General features: G+C 35.8%; 2 protein-coding genes across 2 annotated transcripts; one reads left to right on the forward strand and one right to left on the reverse strand.

The window, feature by feature from the left end:
- The first annotated feature begins 12310 nt into the window (after positions 1-12310).
- LOC143568302 (alpha-mannosidase I MNS5-like) lies at positions 12311-17183 on the forward strand. Its single transcript, XM_077054489.1, has 15 exons — positions 12311-12492; positions 12595-12637; positions 12707-12772; positions 12846-12907; positions 12994-13093; positions 14073-14255; positions 14816-14864; positions 14937-15116; positions 15391-15511; positions 15613-15694; positions 15763-15848; positions 15932-16032; positions 16134-16275; positions 16349-16499; positions 16827-17183. Exons 1-15 carry the CDS (start codon positions 12362-12364, stop codon positions 17052-17054), a joined length of 1725 nt encoding a protein of 574 aa, XP_076910604.1. The 5' UTR covers positions 12311-12361; the 3' UTR covers positions 17055-17183.
- A 669-nt stretch (positions 17184-17852) lies between these two features.
- LOC143568303 (uncharacterized) lies at positions 17853-23055 on the reverse strand. Its single transcript, XM_077054490.1, has 10 exons — positions 22824-23055; positions 22630-22721; positions 22310-22559; positions 22091-22210; positions 21934-22009; positions 21649-21857; positions 21419-21527; positions 19516-19608; positions 18540-18700; positions 17853-18458 (listed from the first exon to the last, which is right to left on the reverse strand). The coding sequence occupies exons 1-10, from the start codon at positions 23019-23021 to the stop codon at positions 17976-17978; spliced, it is 1791 nt and encodes a 596-aa protein (XP_076910605.1). The 5' UTR covers positions 23022-23055; the 3' UTR covers positions 17853-17975.
- Positions 23056-23432: the final 377 nt, after the last annotated feature.

The following is a 23432-nucleotide window of genomic DNA, read 5'->3' on the forward strand; positions in this document are numbered from 1 at the left end:
ATTATTCTTCATATTAAATCTTGTAGATAGTTACAAATATTAGAAAAGATAAATTAATTTTTACATAAAACATCCTCTAGAATAATTTTAATGAAATATAATCGAGAGAAAATTTTTTACATTCATAGTTTCATAAAATTTATTTGAATTTCTTTTACGTACCTACATATGAAAACAAATGTATATGTAGGTTAATTGTAATTAATTGATCACGTACACAAATAACATAATAATCTACATGTAGCTCATGTTAAATTATACGATTTTTTAGTTATTTTTATTTTTATCAAAATGTAACTCGTATTACAAACACAACTTATTTTCATCTACACAAATTTTGTTTCTTTTGTTTACACCAACACATACACATAACTCGTATTCACCTACACAGATTGCTAGTTCATTTTATTTTCACTTACATATAAATAATATTCACCTACACATAACTCGTATTGCCTACACATAAAAGATAGATTATAGAATAATTAAAATAAAATAAAAAACATGATGTGTTCCTACATTGCGAATATTTTACAAGTTTTATACTATTAATTGTATGTGATATCAAGAACAAGTTTTGTTTATGTAGGTTAATTTTCTGATATGCCTAGGTGAATACAAATGGATAGGCTATAACACGAAGTAAATTTGTATATATAGGTTAATATTGTGATTTGTGTAGGTTACCATGAACTAATTATATGCATGTATATTAATATTGTGATATGTGTAGGTGATAATATGAAATGGTTTTTTTATGTGTAGGTTAATACTATGATTTGTGTAGGTATTTGTTTTTATGATGGTTAATGTAATTTTATAGTATGAGTATGGTGGTTTTGTTTTATGTATTTTTTTAAGATTAAATCAAATTAAAAAATAAAAAATAAATGTATAGTCATTTGTAACTTAACATTAATTAGTATTAATTACCAAAAGAAACTCTTAAACTTTTTACTAATATACTTCTACAATTTTTTAATACAAAATTAATAGAAAACTTTTGATTGGTTAAAATCTCTTCTCGCACTTCTCACCATAAGATTACTTCTGAAATGAACCAAATCCTATATATATATATATATATATATATATATACATGACAATAAAATACTTATATTTATTTCTAATAAACATTGGTTCAAAAGATACCCTTCATGAAGACTCAGCTTGCGATTGAATGTTGACCATGAATGCACAATTTGCCTTAGCAACTTCAGCTGCATGGTTACTTCAATCAAAATTTCCATCTTGAGGTTGATCATTTGTGGCTGCAAAGTTACCTTGATTTCTAGGAACATTCGGATTGTTAATGTTATTGCCTTGAAGTTGATAATCTATGTTTTGATTTTGATTAACAGGGTTTCTTTGAAGACTGACGTCTTGATGTTTATTGTTGTTCTGCTGAAAGTTGTTCCCACTTTGTTGTTGATTCTGATATTGGTTCCAGAAATTTTAATTTCTTTGATTGTTGAGGTTCTTGTTCTAATTTTTAAACACTCTTGGAAGATTACATTCTCTAACAAAATGCCCAGGTTATTGACAATTATAACATAACACCTTTGTCTTATCAAACCCAATCATGTCCCGTGGACCTGCAAAGTTAGATCTTCCAGTTCTGTTGAAGAATCTTTTGATTCTCAAAGCTAACATGGTTGCCTGCCAATTAATATTCATGTCCCCAAATCATTTTCATCCATTTGTTCTAAGTCATCTTAAACAATGCTTGTATGAAAAAGATTCTTTGCTACAAATCCATTGTAAGACTGTGAACGCTGAGAATAATGCTTGATAATCATAATTTTGAGGTTGTGAACGTGTTTGAGCTTGAACTTGTGGAGTGGAAATAATTTCAGGTTCTTCAATCATTTGCACATTGAACCTTGATTGACTTGTACTAGCAACATTTTGAACAACATGGTAAATTCTTGGTGTTTCAGAATACACACTTGGTTCTTCTATGATTATAATTTGTTGTATTAGAGCTCTCACACTTAATCCTCTCATTGGTGCAATTAGTGCATTTGCATCTGGAAAAACTTGGTTTATCTTCCCTTATCATGTTGTTCTTAAGAATTTCAATCTTTGATGTTTGCAAGAATGCTATGACTAAATCCAATTTCATATTTAGAAATTTTGGTTTTTCTTTTATAAATTTGGTATTCAGCAAATAAAGAAGATAACAACTTTTTGTTCAACTCATTATCACTCATCACCAGATCTTTAGTCCTTATCTCATTCACAATAGACACAAATATTTGCAGCACATAACTCAATCTGTTTCCTAGTTTGAACTTGAATTATCAATATGTTTCTTTAATATGTCTTTCTTGATTTCTTTTAGTTTAAAATTTCCTTCAAACATACCAATCGCAGAATCATACACCTCTTTTGTAGATGTTAGATGTTGCACACTTGTTAAAATTTTCCATGATAAACCCAGCTTCAGCATAGCCATTGTTTTCTCGCCTCTTCTTATCAATGCTCTTTCACCAGGTTGATAAGGTCTTTCTGAAGCAATTTGTGCATCTCTTTCAAATGGCCCTTCACTAATTGAATGTCATGCCTCAAAATCATTGTAGCATACTCCTTCTTGGAATATCACCTTCCATTTTATGAAGTTTGACTGACCAACTAACTTTGAAATTTTGTTAGTTGAAACCTCTTTATCAATATCCTTTTTTGTTTTTGATTTATAAATTTTAACAATAATTTTTTGTCTTTGAAGTTTTTAAATGAAAACTAGAATTACCCTAAAATTACTTGACTAAAAACAACAAATATTAAAGAGAACGTAGCAAATCTAACAAAACATAGTCAAATCTGACATAGAAAACTCAGATATGTAACAAACATTTTGAAAAATGGATTTTGACCAAGATCTAAGAGAAATAATAAGTAAAATACTGTAGATATAGTAAAAGAACACTATTAAACCTTTAAATCCAACAAATCAGTGAGATATTAACAAGTTCTACAACACTGACTTCATTTTTCAATGTAACAATACACAACTAACTTTACCTTGTGATATCTTCAACTTTTACCTCAAAAACTTCTGATCTAGTGTCAAAAACTAGATTCAGCAGCTATTATGTTCTTCAATCTTAACCAACTCAGCAAGTTAGCCTTCAATCGAGCTCCATAGCTCTGATATCACTTGTCAAGATTGTTGTTTGTTACACTAAATGGACAAGAACGAACTAAATATAGAAGAACTCTAATTAAAGCAGACAAATCCACAATAACTAGCAAGTTATTAAATAAGGAAACAAATATCTTAGTGATTTTTCATTAAAATCTCAGCACAAGGAATTAGTGTTTTTGACAATAAAGGAATGGCGGCTGTAATAAATGTCAGGTGAGTCGTCAGAGGTAAATTACATAAGTAAAACGGTCTTTGAGCAACAAATAGTCTTTATTGAGCATGTCTCCTTGACCAGTGATGACTATAGTGATCTCTAGCATGTGTTGGTCTTCAACGAGCATGTCCATACTTAGAATATTATACATCGGGCACATATTCCTCTCAAGCATGTCTTCATCTTCATGAGCATGTCTTACTTAGCAAGATATTCTAACTCTAGCATAAAGACCTCATGCTCGTATCACACTTAGTCTTTATTCTTATTTATACAAGAAACCAATAAGATGCTCGTTTCTTATCCAGCTGCTCGTGACTAAACTTATGCTACGAGTAACACTTAAGATATTCATTAACTCCCTACTAGCATGTTTGTGAGTATTATTAACGCAACACTATGCTCGACCCACACAGATCCTCGTGATCCATGTTTAAGTTGTTGCTCGTCAACAAGTTTTTCTCGGGACCAAAACTTGGCTCTTTGGGATATCTCATGCTCGAAATGGTATTGAAGCTCGGGTTCAACACTTAGAAGATATCAAAGACAATATGATGCTCGTTAGCATAACTTATGCTTGAGGAAGTATTTTCATGCTTGGAGTGCATTTGAGATGCTTGTAGTTCATACTTAGCTCATTTAGGGAAGGTTGATAATATTTCAATTATTCTCTAGACCCAACATTTTATATGTTATATTTTATTAAAAAATAAGAAATTAAATAAACATAAAAACAATGATTGTGTGGCATTGACACGTGTTAGGATAACTAGCAAAGTCTGTATCCCACAACGTAACCGTGCGTAGTCGAGACGTTGTGAGCGACGTTTTGGCCCAAAAATGCCGGAGAACACCCCCCTGGTGTTTTTTTGTCTCTGTTTTGGTGTTCATAGTAACCAAGGGTCAAGTTATTATGTAAAGGGAACAAAAATGATAATGATGAGAAAAAATTGTATCCACACAAAAAAAACCCCTAAAATTTTTATAAAAAAAATCATAGCTCATAATTAAATAAAAAACGAAAAAAGTAAAATCACAAAAATGTTTCCACCGACTTCCTCTTTCCAAAAAAAAAGACACAATGATGAGTGAAAACGATCATTGTGTCGTTTTGTTTATAATTGTGTTTTGTGTTTATTTTCGTAATTGATTGTGTCTTTTTTCCTTGACAATGTGTCTTTTTTCTTGATATTATGTTATATTACTCAACATTGTGTTATATTTTGTTCGGTAGTGTGTTATATTTTAAGATATATTGTGTATTTTTTTAGTTATAATTGTGTATTTTGTTCATTTTCGTCATTGTGTCTTTGATCTCGACATTATGTCTTTTCTTAAAAAAAATTTTAACAGGAATGACGGGGGAAGCATTTTAATTTTTTCGCTTTTTATTTATATTTTATAACACAAATGAAGCTTTAGTGGCCTGATTGAAACAATAGATTTTATTAGTGACCTGATTGAAAAAATTTAAAATTGAATTACTATTACATAAATCTATAATATATATAAATGAAACATTTAAAAGCTATCTGGTTACTTCCTACATTCTCTCAAATCACTAGATTGAATTATTTGTAAATGAAGGCTTCTTATGCATTTGACCCGAATTCATGTGTATGGGTTTCACCAAACCCATATATTCCTTTAAACGGTTTATAACATGTCGTTAAAGTAAAAATTAATCTCATCAAATATTTGATATGAAAATCTTATAAAATATGGATATACAAAAAATTTAATATATGATTTCTTTAAAAAAGATATATATTATTTATAATTAAAAAATAATTTTATAGTTAAAAGATAAGCGGGTCATGGGTCTCACCAAACACAAATAGCTTTTAAAACAGGTTATAACATCTCATATTTGTGTGAAACCCTCTCATCATTAAATACTAAGTATATTATTAACTTCTATACAATAAATAAAATTAAAATCAAAAATTATATAAATATAATAAACGAATAATGTAAAACAACCCCCGTAATACGGGGGATAAAAGCTAATTATATAGGGTTGAATTATTTTACAAAGGGCAACAAAAATTAAAAGTGTGAGAAGTCATAATTAATTAACATGTGTCAAGTAGGCATGCCCGATTTTTGGGCTGTGCTATTTTACGAGGCCCAAATGTTCAAACGGACCCAAGTGTTTTTTCTTAAACTTTATATATATATATATGATCAAGTGTGAGACCCAATTATCAAAACCCAATATGATTACCCAGATGGTGAAATAAATACTCTCAAACTGGCGCGTGAGAGCCACCTCCACCTAAAGGACAACAAGAAATTAGGTCGCTTTCTGAAACTAGTGAAGTTATTCACAATAACTTGATGACATTTTTATTATCAATTATTGATTATTTATTGATTTATTACAATGATCGTATGTGTGAATATCAACATGCAATTGAATGCTTACCATTTTAGTTTTAAGGCATACGGAATATAATAACATATATTGTATATAACATATACATTAACATATATAAAATATATTACAAAAAATATTATCATGACTGATTACAATCAAGTATATAATCGTGCAAATAGGGTTATGCAATTGCTTGATCGAGTCAGGTAATTGAGTATATTGTGAATCACACACTCATTCCAAACCCGTAAAAAATTTCAAAGGGTAATCACAAACGCCCTATACCCTAATGAGACGGATATTACCCTAAGGAAGAGGCCCATAATTTATCGCGCACGAGGCCTAACTTTTGTCTATCATTCTCAGGGACGGGCTTGCAAGTAGAGACCAAACAAAAAACGGTATAAAAGTAATAGTACACATTTTATGTCTCCACATGCAAGTTATATGTTAATTCCCCCATAATTTTTAAGCGTCTATAACTTTTTCAAATGATGTTTTTTTTAAATAAAATTCACCATAATAACAAGCGTTTTTTTTATCTTTAATATGAGTATAATTTTGTTATATAAAAATTTAAAAAAATTTACGTCATTGTGTCTTTTTGCTTACCATTGTGTCTTTTTCGTCATTGTGTTTTTCTGTTTGTTATTGTGTTTTTTCGTCATTGTGTCTTTCAACTGATCATTGTGCTTTTTTAAATACTAATAACAACGTTGAAAAATAATATGTAAATATAATGAAAAATACCAACAAAAACACAATGATGAATACATATTACACAATAACCTGAAACGTTAAACACAATAATAAATACATATAAACTATAACACAATGACCTGAACGTAAGACACGATGGTAAATACATATAACACAGTGACCTGAAACGTAAAACACAATGGAATATACATTTACACAATGACTTGAACGTAATACATAATGGATATAATACTATTTTTCTCAAATTAAGTGAATATTGAGCACAATAACTAAAACACAAAGATAAGTATAAAGACAAATGTTGAGCACAAAGACTTAATGACAAAAGAAAGACACAATGACGTAATATTTGTATTTAATTTTTATCTTTAATATGAGTATCAATTGAAAAAACAATGACCAAAATCTATAACATAATGCATACAAAACCACAATGGACAACCAAATAACAAAATATAGAAAAACCCATCAATTTCTTTTATTTTTATATAAGAATATGATATTTATACTAAAGATAAAAAACGCTTGTTATTTGGTAAAACAAATTTCTAAAAAAATGACGTATGAAAAAGTTATAGACGCTTTAAAATGATGGAGGAATTGACATGTGTCTTGCATGTGGAGAGAGAAAGTCATCATAAATGGGTTATTACCTTCATGCACTTTTCATCAATTTTTATTTTTAAATTAATCTGCAGATAAAATGGCAAAACTAATCCTTTATGTTTGCACGTTTTTTCATTGGACGTCCTTTGGCAAAAGAAATGACAGAAAACATCCTTTATGCTTAAAATTCTATCACGTTACGTCCTTTGACCCTAACTCAGTTAAATTTTCTAGTTAAATCCAGTCATGTGCAAGGCACATGAGGGTAGTTTAGTCATTTTACGTATACTAAAAAACAAATGAAATAATATTAAAAATAAATCATTCTCTCTTTATTCCATTTATCTTCTCTCTCTCTCTCTCTCTCCTCTTTATCTTGATTCTCTCTCTACTACTTCTTCCATTTGCAACCATCATCATCATCCAGTTCAAGGTTACCACTGCCGCTAAGAACACATATCGGTGGCGGATGGTGTGTTCCAATTAACTATTTTTTCTATTAAAAACCCAACTGAATTAAATCCTCCTTTTTTCTTAACTCAAACCTATTGTTAAAAATCCCACTATTAATTTCTCAAAACCAGTTATGAACCAGCACCAAAGGTTTGCCAGAAAATCGAGTAAATACAAAGTTCAACAAGCAAATAACCACCACATTTACCGCAACAACCACCATACCAACAGTACCGCTGCCACCATACCAACAGTATCGCCGCACCTCGGTATCTCAATCGCCATTACCGCCAGTACCGCCGCCATAAAAGCGAAACTCGATTCCCAACCGTCAACAAAAGCGCATCCTCAAGACCCTTTACTTGAACCAACTTAGCCCTAACATTATAATCCAACACAACATCATCTGAACCAAACCCAAAATTAATATTATTAATATTATTATGAAACTGAGTTTCGAAATTGGAATCGAAACCCGAATAATCCTCCCATCGGAATTGGGTTGGCTTCTTCTAGGAGGGGATCAAAGGTGAGTTGGTCGGAGTGGTGGTGGCTGGGGTGGTGGGAGGTCAGGCGGAGGTAGAGGATGGAGACGGAGAGGAGGAGGAGGACGGCGGCGATCAAGGAGTAGATGTGGGTGGTGTAATGGGGGCGTTGACGGGACCAATAGGTGGTGTTTACAAGTGGTGGGTTTACGACAGGTGGTGGTTTTTACAACAGGCGGTGGTTGTTTGGTGATGGTGGTGGTTGAGAGAGAGTGTGTGAGTGTGTGATAAGTGTGCTTTATATGTTTTTATAATTTAGTTTTGATTATTAAATTGTAAAATGACTAAACTACCATCATGTGCCTTGCACTTGACTGGATTTAACGAGAAAATTTAACTGGGTTAGGGTCAAAGGACGTAACATGATAGAGTTTTAAAGTACAAAAGATGTTTTCTGTCATTTGTTTTGCCAAAGGACGTCCAATGAAAAATCGAGAAAACATAAATGACTAGTTTTTCTATTTTGTCTAATATTTACTATCCAAATCTAAGAGGCATACGGGGTGTTTTGTTGGGGTGTGTGGCTACCGGGATGTTTTGTTGGGCGGGGGTGGTATGACCGGGATTATTGAGGAGGTTGTTTGGCCGTGTCCATTTAGAGGATTCCACTGTTGCCTGGATGGATTACCGGGGTCCAAAGGGGTTCGATTGGCCGCACATATAAAGCGGCTTCATTTGTCATCGGATGACAAGAAAGAAACCTTACGGGATGCGATCTCGACGAATTTGGATTTGTTTATTTCGGTTGGTGAGGATTTAAAGGTCTCGCATAGGTGGATGTGTGGAGCGTGTATGGAGTCACATGCTCTCCGTAGGGGGTGCCATCATGATGACGGGTCGGTCTGGTACAAGTGTGTCACAGGAGATGTGGAAGAATTTATAGTGGGGATTGCGAAGCCATATGTTGGGAGGGAAGTTGTCGCGGTGGGAAGGGTGGAGGTGGATGTAGCTCTCCTTGAGTGTGTCTTCACTCTTCCTATTACGACTGTTAAAAACATTCCTCATAGTTGTCGTATGGCTTTTTCCCAAGCCTTAGTGGATGCTCTGGGTAAGGTGGCGGCTATGCCAGAGTCTGTTGAGGCGTGGGTGAAACTTTTGTTGTTACCACGTTGCACATTACGAGTTTTCAGACCTTCTAATCATCAGCAACGCAGGTCTGGCAATAGAAAGTCTGAGCAATGCCGAATTATTCAACGGTCGCTATCCGCTAGGGGTGACCGTGACGGTTTCTTTGAGCTCCTTATATCGCTTTTTGACCAACCCCTAGGAGATGCACCGGGTGGTGATGCGTTTGTCCTCGAGTCTGACAACGTCGGGTTGGACGCCAATGTTAAACAATGTTTGCGGAAAGTTGCGGACGGGCAATTCACTACTGCGGTCAAGGTATTTTGCTCTTCAGGGGTTGCACCTTTCGGTAAGGATACTTTGAACGCTTTGTTGTCTAAGCATCCCATCATGGCACCTCCGATTATGCCTGCTTCCTTGCTTTCTGAGTCTCCCCTTGTCGTGGACGTTGATAGTGTGCTTGGGTGCATTAAATCTTTCCCTAAAGTGACTTCGTGTGGGCGGGACGGTTTGCGAGCCCAACACATTTTAGATGCGTTGTGCGGAGAGGGGTCTCCGATTGCGGATGGTTTGCTCAAGGCTATCTCTGCGGTGGTTAATTTATTTTTTGGGGGGAAGGTGTCCTAAGGTCTTGGCAGATTTTGTTGCGTCTGCCCCACTTACGTCGTTGCTTAAACCGGACAATGGGATTATACCTATTGCCGTTGGGGCCATTTGGAGGCGGTTGGTCTCTAAGGTGGCTATGAGGGGTGTCGGGAAGGAGATGGTTAAAAACCTCGGTGACTTTCAATTTGGGGTGGGAGTCCCCAGTGGGGCAGAGTCCGTGCTACATAGCGCGAACAGGTTTCTAAATCAGTTTCATTCGGATGGGTCGTTGGCTATGCTTACTGTTGATTTCTCCAATGCCTTCAACTTAGTAGATAGGACGACACTTCTACATGAGGTTCTGAGTCGATGTCCTACCATTTCTCTTTGGGCGGATTTTTTATATGGGTAGTCGGCTAGGTTATATGTGAGGGATACTTACATTAAATCCACCACTGGGGTTCAACAGGGGGGCCCTCTTGGGCCTCTCCTTTTTGCCTTAGTTTTGCACCCACTTGTTCACCAAATCAGAGATCGGTGCAAGCTTCTCTTTCATGCTTGGTACTTGGATGATGGCACGATTATCGGGGATACTAGAGAGGTAGCCAAAGCATTAGATATTATAAGGTCTGAGGGGCCTCGTTTGGGTCTTGAATTAAACGTTAAGAAAACAGAGTTATTTTGGCCAACATACAATGGGGTGAAGGTACAGGAGGGGTTGTTCCTTTGCGGGATTGGAAGGCCGGTGCTTGGCGTGAAACTCCTTGGTGGTGCTGTAAGCCGGGATGCGGGGTTTATCAGCAGTTTGGCTATGAAAAGGGCATCTAGCGCTGTGGAACTGATGAGCTGTCTCCCAAGACTTCGGGATCCTCAATGCGAGCTTCTTTTGCTTCGCTCATGTATGGGAGTCGCTAAGCTTTTGTTCGGTTTGAGAACGTGTCAACCTATGTATGTGGGGGAAGCTATTTCTATATTTGACAATGGTCTTCGAAGGGAGATTGAGGACATCGTGGTTTGTGGAGGTCCGTTCTTTGGGGAGCTCCAATGGAGGTTGGCATCACTTCCGACCCGTTATGAGGGGTTGGGTCTCTGTTCGGCCGAGGATGTATCTACATATGCTTTTGTGGCTTCGAGAGCACAGTCATGGTGTTTGCAAGACCATATTCTTCGGGGTTGTGATATTTATGGGTTGGACTCTGATTATGGGTGTGCGATGGATCGTTTATGTACTTCATTTCCAGATTTTGATCTTAGCGGGTTCTCTAATAAGGACACCGCCCCCCCTAAAGTCCAACATGTTGTGACGAGTGCCTTATTTAGTGGAATCGTCAAGAGTTTAGAAGTGAAGTTTGATCTATCTCCTCGCCAAAATGCGGTGTTTGAATGCCTTCGGGCTCCTCGGGCTCAGGATTTTCTAACGGCCATCCCCATTGAAGGATTAGGCCAACGTATGTCGGGTTTGGAGTATCGGGCTATCCTTAAGTACCGGTTAATGATCCCTATGTTCCCGACTGATGAACCTTACCCAATTTGTCGCAAGGTCTGTTTGGATTCTTTTGGTGACCATGCTGTGCATTGCAAAGAATTGCCTAGCTTTAAATACAGACATGATTTGGTTATGGATTTTCTGTGTGATGTTCTTAAACGGGCAGGGATTTCTGTTAAAAAGGAGGCCCTTATTAACTTTCTCACAGATCCTCTTGAAGGGAGGTCTACTTTACGACCAGCTGATATTCTTGTGTTCGGGTGGGCAGGGGGGAAACACGCCTGTGTGGATCTTACAGGAGTGTCTCCTCTTGTTGGGCTTAGGGACCGTGGGTTTGTTGTGGGTCAGGCTGCGTTGAAGGCTGAATCGGGCAAAGTTGTTTAAATACGAGAAAGCTTGTTTAGATAATCAACATGTCTTTCTACCATTTGCCTTTGATACATTTGGTTATCTGGCCCCAGAGGCTGTGAAATTTTTGAGTAGGGTTCAGCGCGTCGTACACGGAACCTCTTCAGCTTCTAGGTCTCAAAGCTTCGTTTTTAGCAGGATTGACTTTGATATTCAAAAGGGGGTTACGGCGCAGCTTGTTGCCCGTTTGCCTGTCACTTTATTGTAATCGTTTTATAGTAAATCTTTTAAACATAAAAAAAAGTTTTCTAAAAAAAATCTAAGATGAATAAATTAAATTCTTTCTCATCCTTTACATTTTTGTTATAGTTGTATTTTAATTTTATCCGTAATATATTTATATAAAGTATTAGTGAAAAGAAAGCATAGAAGAATAATCTAACAAGAGCCGAGCAGAGAAAGTTATGTTTTGTTTTTGTCGTGATGTGATAATCTAAGAACACCACCGAGGTTGATCTGAATCGTGTAAATGCACTAGGCCTCTTTTCTTTTTTATTATTGTATTTACTTTAATTAATTATTAATATTATCAACAGCTAGGCAGCTTCAGAATTGTAGATCTCTGTCTGATGTGTTGTGTTGTGATTGGATTCGGAACACGTATACCCGTTTGTTATTGGTCCAAAAACTTGCCAGCTCACAAACAAACAATAATAGATGAACCCAACCAAACCAAACCAAACCAAAGTTAAGTTGTTTGAATTGAACAAACAACAACAACAGCGGATCGATCATCTTTGATTGACTCGCAATGGTTCGTTGTTGGACGGCGTTTATAATAATGATGATAATAATAATAAGTCCCACCACATCCATGTCGGAGCTAGATTCTTCCGGTCTATCAGCTAAGAGAAGACGGATGAGTGAAAAGGTTCGCAAGATGTAAGTCCAACTTTAACTTCTTCTTTTTTCAATAACCATTATTATTATTATTATTAGTTACTTTTCTTTTGTAACTTGGGGGGAATATTTTCTCTTGTGCAGGTTTTATCATGCTTATGACAACTACATGACATACGCATTTCCGGTAACTACCAAACCTATATATTACCTGATGATCTTGGGAATTTTAAAGACTAATGTTTATTATATGCAGCATGATGAATTAAAACCTATGACCAAAACTTTCACCAACTCTCTTAGTGAGCTTGGGAATTTAAAGGTTGTAATATCTTATCTATCTTAACTGACAAATCATTATTGTAAAACTTAGTCTTCCTTTTTTCTCATTATAGCTTGAAAACTTACCACAACAATATAATGGAACCGCACTTACCCTTGTTGAATCATTGTCCAGGTACTATATGTCTGTTTGAGTTAACGATTATTTTATATCTAATTGGAGAAATAAATAAAATAAATATGAATGCTTGTTTCTTGCAGCCTGGTAATATTGGGTAACAACACAGAATTTGAAAAGGCGGTTATGTGGCTTTCAGAAAATCTAACATTTGATGTGGATGCAAGGATAAATCTTTTTGAGGTATATAATACATTTACTCGTATCTGTTTGCTTAAAATTCATTTTTCACATCGGAAACATACATTTTTTCACAACAAGGCACTTGTCTTCTTTTTTTTTCTAGTGTTGTTGTGTATCGGTTTTATTATGCGGGATAAGCCTCCTAATTTTGACGCCCTGCTTGCGGTGCGCGCATATAATGTATATATGTGTGAACCCTCGGGTGGGCAAATAATGTATATATGTGTGAACCCTCGGGTGCGCGCATATAATGTATATATGTGTGAACCCTCGGGTGCGCGCATATAATGTATATATGCATATAATGTATATATGTGTGAACCCTCGGGTGCGCGCATATAATTTTCACGCCCTGCTTGCGGTGCGCGCATATAATGTATATATGTGTGAACCCTCGGGTGGGCAAAAGTAAAAGTGCACTAATTTTGACGTTATTTTACTAATCTCGTGAAAATAACGTTAAAAGTGGCGGAAGGTTAATCAGGCATCATGTGGTGGCGTTGATAGCGGAAAGACAAGGGCACATGCACCAATCAGCCGGTGTCCCTGATGATTGAGTGCTATGTGCCTTATGTCCAAGGCTTGATGCAAAACTACTATCGAGCCGGGGGTCTCACCGGAAGCAGCCTCTCTATCCCTATGGGATAGAGGTAAGACTGTCTACATCTTACCCTCCTCAGACCCTACCATAGCATTGCTATTGGTGGGATATACTGAGTACGATGATGATGATGATGATGAAGCCTCCTAAAAGCTCTTTCTAATCTTCATAAACAAATGATCTTTTACTATAAATGATCCATTTACTTATGAATAAGTCAATTTGGGTTGTGTTTTATCTCAAACATATCAAATTAAAAAAAGCCTATTTTAATGCATACAACCTCCTAAATCAAGTATTGTTGTAATAATGCCACCTGTAACGGGTAAGCGAATTTAAATCTGGTGCGTAATCTTCCTGTTAATGGTTATTGTGTAGTGCAACATAAGACTTCTTGGAGGACTTGTATCTGCTCATATTCTTGCAACTGATCCTACAAACAGGTTCATTCAAGGAACTTACAACAATCAACTGCTTGTTTTGGCTCGAGATTTAGGGCAACGTTTTTTACCCGCTTTTAACACGCCCACCGGTTTGCCCTATGCCTGGATTAACCTCAAGGTATTTGATTTTTATCTCCATTTTCATATGCATTATAATATACTTTTAGTGTTATTGTTTTCTGTTGGCCCAGATTCACTCACACAAAACATTAAACAATTTGCTCATCATAATTAATTAAACGTTTTCAGATTACCCCTTCAACTTTCACTTTCTTTCAAAACCAACCTGTTAACATACTTGATGGCCAGTTTCAGGATTAACTTTCAATATTTTCGCCGTTCAAAAATAAAAAATTCCAATAGTTTTGTTGCATTTAAATTCATTATTTAATGGTGGGAAGTCCTGAGTCAAGTGGCAAATTTTGAGTCAAGTGGCAAATTTGATATAAAGACAAAACAAATTAACAGAAAATGATTTGGCTAACTCCCATACATGTATTGATCAACAAAACTATATAAAAACTTTTCTTAACTGACCATATAAAATGGTTATTTCTCTCATATTTCATTATGCCATCTCTCAACAAATTTAACGGTTTTTGCAACTTGAGAGTATAATGAATATTTTATGCTTTTGTTTGTAAGAAGGTTTTATGACAAGTGCGAAATTTTGGGCAGTATGGCGTTATGGAGAATGAGACGACCGAAACAAGCACCTCTGGTTGTGGTAAGAGAGCGGGACCATCCGTCTTAGTATTCATATTTCAAATTAAAAATCTAATATTTGACATGAATACAGGATCACTTATCCTTGAAATGGGAGCATTATCACGATTAACGGGTGATTCAAGATTTGAACAAGCGGCTTTGAAGGCTCTTCATAAGTTGTGGGGCATGAGGAGTTCTCTGAACCTTTTAGGAACTACACTTGATGTAGTAACTGGAGAATGGATTGAATACTCTTCTGGCATTGGTGCTGGTATGTGGTCCATTTTTTTTATCTTTTACTTAAATAAAGTTCACAGATGGTATCTGCGGTATGCCCATATTATGCTTTTTAAGTCCATAACCTTGAGAAACTAAACTTGTCCAAACTTTTACACGAACGTAACACAAATGATCCTTGACATGGATGGAGGTTAAATTTTTTTGTTAACTTTTATAAAATGACCAAAATCTATTTTTAGTTAAAGGATAGTTTAGTCATTTCACATGTAGTTAACAGATGGTGATTTTGAACTTGTTTGCAACAGGGGTTGACTCTTTTTATGAGTATTTAATCAAAGCTCACATTCTCTTTGGAAAAGATGAATTTTGGAGGATGTTTCAGTCAGCGTACCTTGCTGTGCAGAAATATTTCAGATACGGTTCATGGTAAAAATAATAATAATAATAAAAAAGAATGTACTTCGATAATTGCAGTTTAAGGGTTTATCTTATAAGCTTGTAATCAAATATTTGATTTTACATTGAAGGTATCATGAAGCAGATATGAGAACCGGAAGAGCAACTTACTGGCAACTTACAAGTCTTCAAGCGTTTTGGCCAGGTGTACAGGTAAGTGAAATCATCATCCACAATATTGGCTACCTTCATTATAACTAACTAATTATGCTTGTGATTAGGTTCTTGTTGGGGATGTTGCAGCTGCTAACTTAACACATCGTGAATTCTTTTACGTGTGGAAAAAATTTGGAGTTATTCCAGAGAGGTATGAATGAAAGCTTCAATCTGTTTTTGACATTTAAGTGCTTTTATGATCCTGAAAGAAGTTTGTTGGGTCAAATGATTCAGATATCTGTTGGATCATCAGATTGTGCACCCAACAGAAAAACACTATCCTTTACGCCCAGAGTTGGCAGAGTCGACATATTACTTGTATCAAGCAACAAAAGGTATGTTTTTCGGATTCTTGCTTTTGTCACCAATAATATAAATGACAGCTTGCATGTGTGTGATAAAATGATATAACTGCATAGCGTAATTCTTGTACCAGATCCATGGTACATGGAAGTCGGTGAAGCGATTGTAAACTCTCTTAATTTACACACGAAAGTTGAAGGTGGATTTGCAAGCGTTAGAGATGTAACAACCATGCAATTAGAAGATCACCAGCATAGTTTCTTCCTCGCTGAAACGTAACAACTCTTAATTCTTACTTGCTTTAGCACTTGAAATTGTTTCTAAAGGTGTTATATGATGAACAAACAGGTGCAAGTATCTGTATCTTCTGTTTGATGATTCACCTTTGGTGGGTCGGAATTATATATTCACGACCGAAGGTCATCCTCTTCCTGTTTTAAGTGATTGGCACGAACGGCTTCCTGATACGTACACCCCTCGTAACTTTACCTCTATCAAGGTGCAAATTCTATGTCTACCACTAGGGCTGTCAAAAACACAATTAGACATGTTAATCAAGAAAGTGCGTTTTTATTTTTTACTTTTTAAATAATTGAAATAATTTATTAGTAGGCTAGGCTCCATCATTTCTCCTTATTGGTACATGAAACTGTCTTATAGCCATGGCATATAAAGTAGTTAAACAAGTCGTCTTCATGCTGATACTTGTGTTAAGCGCGTCGTTTCTAACCTGTTAAAACACAATAAGACCCGAATTGACAGCCCTGTTGCCAACTTTCACACTCTATAATTGTTCATATTTATTTTGGTGATATTTGACTTACAGATTAACACACAAAAGAAACAAGCTAGCGCGATGTCGATGCAAGTCTGTCCAGCAAATTTATTGAACCCGAGACATGATGGTCAAGAAATTGAGAGTGTTTGCCATGTGCCTGATGCGCGTGATGATCATCGATGTTTAACTGATGATGATTGTGGAATTGATTCGACTAACTGTAGACATAGATCCTGCAGTATGGCTGGATACTGTGGTTTGTGGTTGTTCATATGAGGTTTTTTGTTCATCAAGATTCTTTTTCCCCATATGCATAGTCTATGTAATAGTCAGTCTGATTATATATGATAGGAAAGTTGAAAACTTACTTTTGAGAACAGAAAATTACTCAAGCATAGGATTTGGTGGCTTAGTGGCGGAGACAAAAGGTCCGGCTCTAGTCCTGAGAAGTAAAAGAAATTTACCTTAAAAAAAACAAGTAAAATGTAAACCTTCTTGATAATCAATTAAAAGGCATATGTATTTCTTCTTTTAAGATTGTTTATGTTTTCTTACCTGTGTATTGAGTTTTCTGTTTCATCTCAAATGAGTAACTAGTGTACAAATTAAATTCTGTCAGCAGAAGGCTTCATATGCTAAAATCAAGGTTGTAAAGTCACTAGTCTGGCGGTCGACTAATAGGGATTAATTGGATCGACTTTAATATATAATTTTCAGTTTTATATATATACACAAACATTTTTATATGTAATTTTTAGTTTTATATAAATACACATTTTTATACAATTTTTGCTTTTTATATATAAACATACACAGTTTGGCCAAAAATTGGCTAAAATCTCACCAGTTGATTTTGGCTATATTCTCACCTGAAATTACTTATTTTAACCGGAACCTCGTTAGCAAACACCGACTAAATCCGATTAATTTCGATCTTAGCCGGAGTTGACCATTGACTAACTAATTGACCAACTAGCCCAAATTTAATTAGCAGGGTGAGGACTAGTGATTAATCGTTACCTAGTCGGGATTTTTACAACACTAGTTAAGATAGAACATTTGTCATTAATTGCAGAAATTTAAATCAAATTCATGAAAAAGAAAATACTTGAAATGCAAAAATTACAAGCAACCAGCTCCAAAACAAACAAATGGTTTATATTCTAAATCACATTTTAGAGAGAGCAACACAAAATCTTAAAAACCCACGTACAAAAACAAAGCGACTATCGTCAAGAAGCTGATAAAAATCCCGCCAACAAGAGCGGTATCAAAAATCCCCCAATCATGAACATTGCTTGCTGCCAGTTTCGGATTACTGTTGCCGTCTGTTTCCACCATTGTTGCTGACGGTTTCCTCCTGTGTAACAAACTTGAATTAGACGGGCCACTTTGGGCTTCTGGAAACGAATCGATTGCAGCAGTATTGCAACCGTTGGGCCCACAAACATCAGATTCACAAGCAAAAGGTTCCGGTTTTGCTGGTGAACACACACATGTATCTTGGTTGCAGGATTTTTCTTTGTTGATGACATTGTCATTACTTTCGGTTAGAATCTCAATAACATCACCAAAAACCGACCACCGTCCAACTGAAGTTATTTTTACCATTGCTGAAGACCCGAGCAAAGTATTGGGACCAACAACCAGAACCTGCACATATCCCTTTGTATGGCCAACCTAGAAGATTTTAAGAAGCACCAATAAGATAATAGTTTTTAATGAACATCGAATGTGACAAATACACAAGCAACAAGTTACCAGGTGAACTTGATCAGTTGCAATGTCGGTAATCCATATCCTCTCGATGTTTCCCTCCATGCCGTTATAAGGTGTAAATGATTCAAAAACCGAAGTGAGTTCCCGACTTCTTTTCTTCACTACATTACTACCCACCTTCTTCATCCTTGCAGCTGGGGTTCCTGCACTCACCAACATTTACAATCAAATTCTGTGATATGACAGTGGATCATAAATAAATGCTCGAATGTCAATCAAGAAAATAAATGTTACTAGAAGTTTCGTTGATAATACAAGATAATCAAATATACCATGAAGCTGTGCGGTCGATATCGCCGGTATATCACCGACATACCGGTTATCGGTCCCTTGGTGCAAAAATCAGTCATTATATTGGTCCGATATTATTGGCAATATCGACCGATATTGGACCAATGTTTGACCTATTATATCACCGAATTTTCCGATATCGATTTTCTAAGTCTTAATTGTCAATTTTTAGTGTTTAATGTTAATGTTTTAAGTCTTAATCAATTCCTACTTGCTACAACTGTTGGTGTTCTGTAAGTTGCAAAAGGTTAATTTTTAATGGTTGGAGAGTATATAGAATTGTTAGGTGTTAAATTGCTATATAGATAAAATCTGCATGATATTAAAATTACCGATATCTCAAATATAGGTCCTAGACCGATATCCGATATTTTTCCGCATTAGCTGCATAGCCATGAAGTCTAAAGGTGAAACACTTGTTTTTAACTTTTATTACCAATGCACGCAATAAAACTTCCATGATGTGAGATTTCATTTGTGATCTTTAATACTCTGTCTATAAACCGTTAATGATGCCCTTGAAATTTAATAAAATAACAGATTACCCCTTAAAAGTTCCAGTGGAGCAAAAAAATGATTTTGTTTTTGGAATTCCTGAGTCCCTTTGTTAACTACAAAGTTTCGTTTATAATGTAACATATAAGGGTACAAGAAAAGGTAATAATACCAGGTCGAGGATAGAATTGAGAAATGTGAACTTGGGAAAACTTATACTCCTTTATTAGATTAACCGTTTCAGCAAAATCTTCATCTGTTTCGCCTGCAAACCCAAAAGTTATCTCTTTAGTACAAAATCTTTGGTATATCTGCAGACCTCTTATCAATCTTTTATGGGTCAGCTGGAAAATCCAAGAACAAACCCTAGTTTAACTATTCTTTGAGCTTACAAACAAATGTTAAAAATCCTTGTCCTAGTGAACGGAAATTTATATAGGATAAGAATTCCATAGAGGTTATCAATTTCTTTTGAATACATCCATCCAAAAACCAATGTTAATCCAAACTATATGTAATGGAGGTTGACACTAATCTCATAGACTTCATGGTATATTATAAAGTAAGAAGTACTATACTGATTCAACAAGGGTAAACCGTAGAGTGGTGACATTACAGTCATTATCATAACTTGGTTCATCACATTCTAATAATTTATAAAATATATTTGGTTTAAAGATAATTAATGACTCAGTTTTATTTATAAAATTATAGCATAAGTAATGTGAAATGTGGTATGTTCTGAGCAGATTAATGGCCAAACATAAACCCACACCACATGCCAGCTAGCGATTCAAATCCCACGTCCCTACATGCTTGACCGAAAGTACGACCCGGTGCGTATCAAAAGGAAACTAGGATGCATGTTTACTAATTCTCTACAATCTCCCATTTTCTCCTATGTTATATCAATTTGATTTAACGACTTTTCTGGTTTCCCTTTGTTTAACTGTATATCCAATTATCCAAACAAGAGGAAATCATCATCATCGTACTCAGTATATCCAACCAATAGCAAAGCTATGGTAGGGTCTGAGGAGGGTAAGATGTAGACAGCCTTACCTCTACCCAATAGGGATAGAGAGGCTGCTTCCGGCGAGACCCCCAACTCGATAGTAGTTTGCATCAAGCCTTGGACATAAGGCACATAACACTCAACCATTGGGACACCGGCCGATTGGTGCATGCACCTTGTCTTTCGGCTGTCAACGCCACCACATGATGCCTGATTACCCTTCCGCCACTTTTAACGTTATTTTCACGAGATTAGTAAAATAACGTCAAAATTAGTGCAATTTCACTTTTGCACACCCGAAGGTTCACACATATATACATTATATGCACGCACCGCAAACAGGAAATGATGAAATAAAGTAATAAACTTATGAATGAAATAAAGTAAAATAATCCATTAAAATGAATTAATAAGCTAAAAGAGTTAAATTGAAATTTGATGCAAATTATATTTATATTGATAGTGTAGGTAATAACAAAATATCTAAGTTTACTCGTAAAAAATGCAAAATTGTGTTCCATTTTACATTAATCTCTCTTTGTTGTGTTGTTTTGTTTAGGTGGGTCTGTTGTGCTGGTTTTCGGTATTGGGACTTCGGTTTTCATAAGTGGTAGTTCAAATTTGGATAAATATAGGGTCTTAGTAAACCAGGGGCTTGCTAGGTAATGGTGGCTTAAAAGCCGATGGTCGTATTTGTATGCCGGTTCATATGACTTTTTTTATTTATTGTAAAGGGTATGCATCATGCATAATTCTTTTTCATTTGGGTATGGCTTTTATATAGCTGCCTGTTTCTAACTTAAACACTCATTATCCTTCCTAAAAATGTTATTTGTATGTTAAATATGTGATCCGTGTTTCCACTACCAAAACATGCTACTTGTGCTCCTTTCTTTTGGTTACTAATCATCTTCCAACTCATGTTATAAAATGGTTTGCGGTTATACATAAGATCAATGAATGGCCTAGACTCTGGTCTTAAACTTAAGATCTTAAAGATATCTGGATTAATATGAAGTACAGATTGTTGAATATAAAGAAACAAGACAAAAGAACTAACCAGGAAACCCACAAATAATGTCAGTAGCAATCTGCATCCCGGGAACAAGTTCAGTCAACGTATCTACTACCTTCCGGAACTCTCCTACTGTATACTCTCTGTTCATCGCCTGCCATCCGCAACCAACAAATATTGTAAACGCATGCTCGTTTACCAGAACTAAATTCAATCGATATAACATAATAGAGGTGTCAAAAAAAATTGTAATTTTTACAGATAGCATGACTTACAGTTAAAATAGCATCACTACCAGACTGAACAGGCACATGTAGAAAAGAATAGACACAAGGGTGACACAAGATATGAGCTATCTCCTTCAAGTGCTCGAGAATATAAGGTGGGTTGGTCATCCCAATTCTAAGCATTGTACTCCCGTTTGACGGGAGTGCTTCAACTATTGCATCTAATAAAACTGGAAGATTTACGCCAATATCGCGACCTGCAAATCCGCACTTAATAACAAAGGCATAGATATAAACCACTTTATAAGTGAGGCTTTGAAGAAGAAAGAATACCATATGCCCCGGTGTCTTCACTGCTCAACCAAATCTCTTTCACTCCATCTTCTACAACACTCTTCACACGTCCCACCTGCAGAGTTTATAAAATAATGAGGAAATTGCACAAATGGTCCCTAATATAATTACCCAATTAAGGGAGAGAAATACTTACAAGGCTATCGACAGTATAGCTTCCAAGATGACCTCGAGCATGCTTAGTCTTGCAATAAGTGCAAGCCCCCAAACAGCCAACATTGATTGGAAGAATTTCAACAAACTTGTTCTTCCTCACCTGTTGCACAAATTATTATTAGTATTATTATTATTTTTATTATTATTATTATTAATTCAGCTTTTGTTTCATTCTACCAATAAAATAAAATAAAAATACCTTGGGAAGATCAAGTGCTGGAAGCGTTTTGCGAGTCAATAAGCGGACCTCGTGACCTTTAAGGGTCTCCTCAACAACCTCCACAACGCGGTCGATTTGCTGAACTCCAACTATGCTGACACCATCAAGCTGTTTGAGATCTCTGCTTCCTTGAGGCACGCATCCAGCGACCACGAGTGGCTTTTTTGCAGTTTTACATTTTGATATCAGAGTGTCCATTGCGGATTGGCTGGGGGACTTGACGGTACAACTGCAAAAACATCCTCCTCAAATATTATAATTATAGATAGAATAGAATAGAATAGAATACAAGGACTGACGTATTAATGAGCCAAAGATCTGCGTCTTCTGCATTGTCAGTGATAGCATAGCCAAAGGAAGAAAGTTGGCCAGCCATGTACTCACTATCACTCTGCGAACAATGAAACATAGGGTGCTAACTGATTTAAAGTAGTAATTATCTAATAAATAAGAAGAAGAAGAAGAAGAAGAAGAAGAAGAAGAAGTGTTGTACCTGGTTATGGGAACAGCCAAAGGTCTTGAGAAAAATGGTCTGGGTGCCTGGTATTTGATATGCGGATGAAGTGTTGTTGGTTGTTTTGTTGTTTTTGTTATAATAGTTTATTCCAACGGCGGAGGCAGTAGTAGTAGTAGTAACGGGTAGTCGGAAACCAGGTGGAGCTCCGACCAACAAGTCCTCGATGTCTTCCATAACTCCACAACAGAACTCACTGCCTCTGCCTGTGCCTGTGGGTGGCTCTTGAGAATAATCAGATTCAAAGGGGGCTAATGAATTCCTTTCCTTTGATGCTCGTCTTAGTTGGGCTTATTTATTGCTGGGTTGGATTAAAACCCAAATGCCCTCACTTTATTATTAACTAGCAAAAGTGCGGAGTGCCTACGCGTTGCTGCGGGTTCGAGTAACTTATCTCCTTATATTGGTTTGTAGTGTTTGGCGTGGTGTGTAATGGGTTGTAAGTGCGATCACATTTTTGCATTTTTGTGTGTGTGTGTGTGCGTGTGGATGAAGGGGGGGGGGGGGGGGTGCACACTAAAATATTAATAGATGCATATATATTGGATAAATCATGTTTTGTGAAATATTTGTTAATATTCTTGCTTG

This window comes from Bidens hawaiensis, unplaced genomic scaffold, assembly GCF_021521415.1.
Source record: "Bidens hawaiensis isolate Kalapana, Puna unplaced genomic scaffold, B.hawaiensis_p1.1 tig00023903_1, whole genome shotgun sequence".
NCBI lineage: Eukaryota > Viridiplantae > Streptophyta > Magnoliopsida > Asterales > Asteraceae > Bidens > Bidens hawaiensis.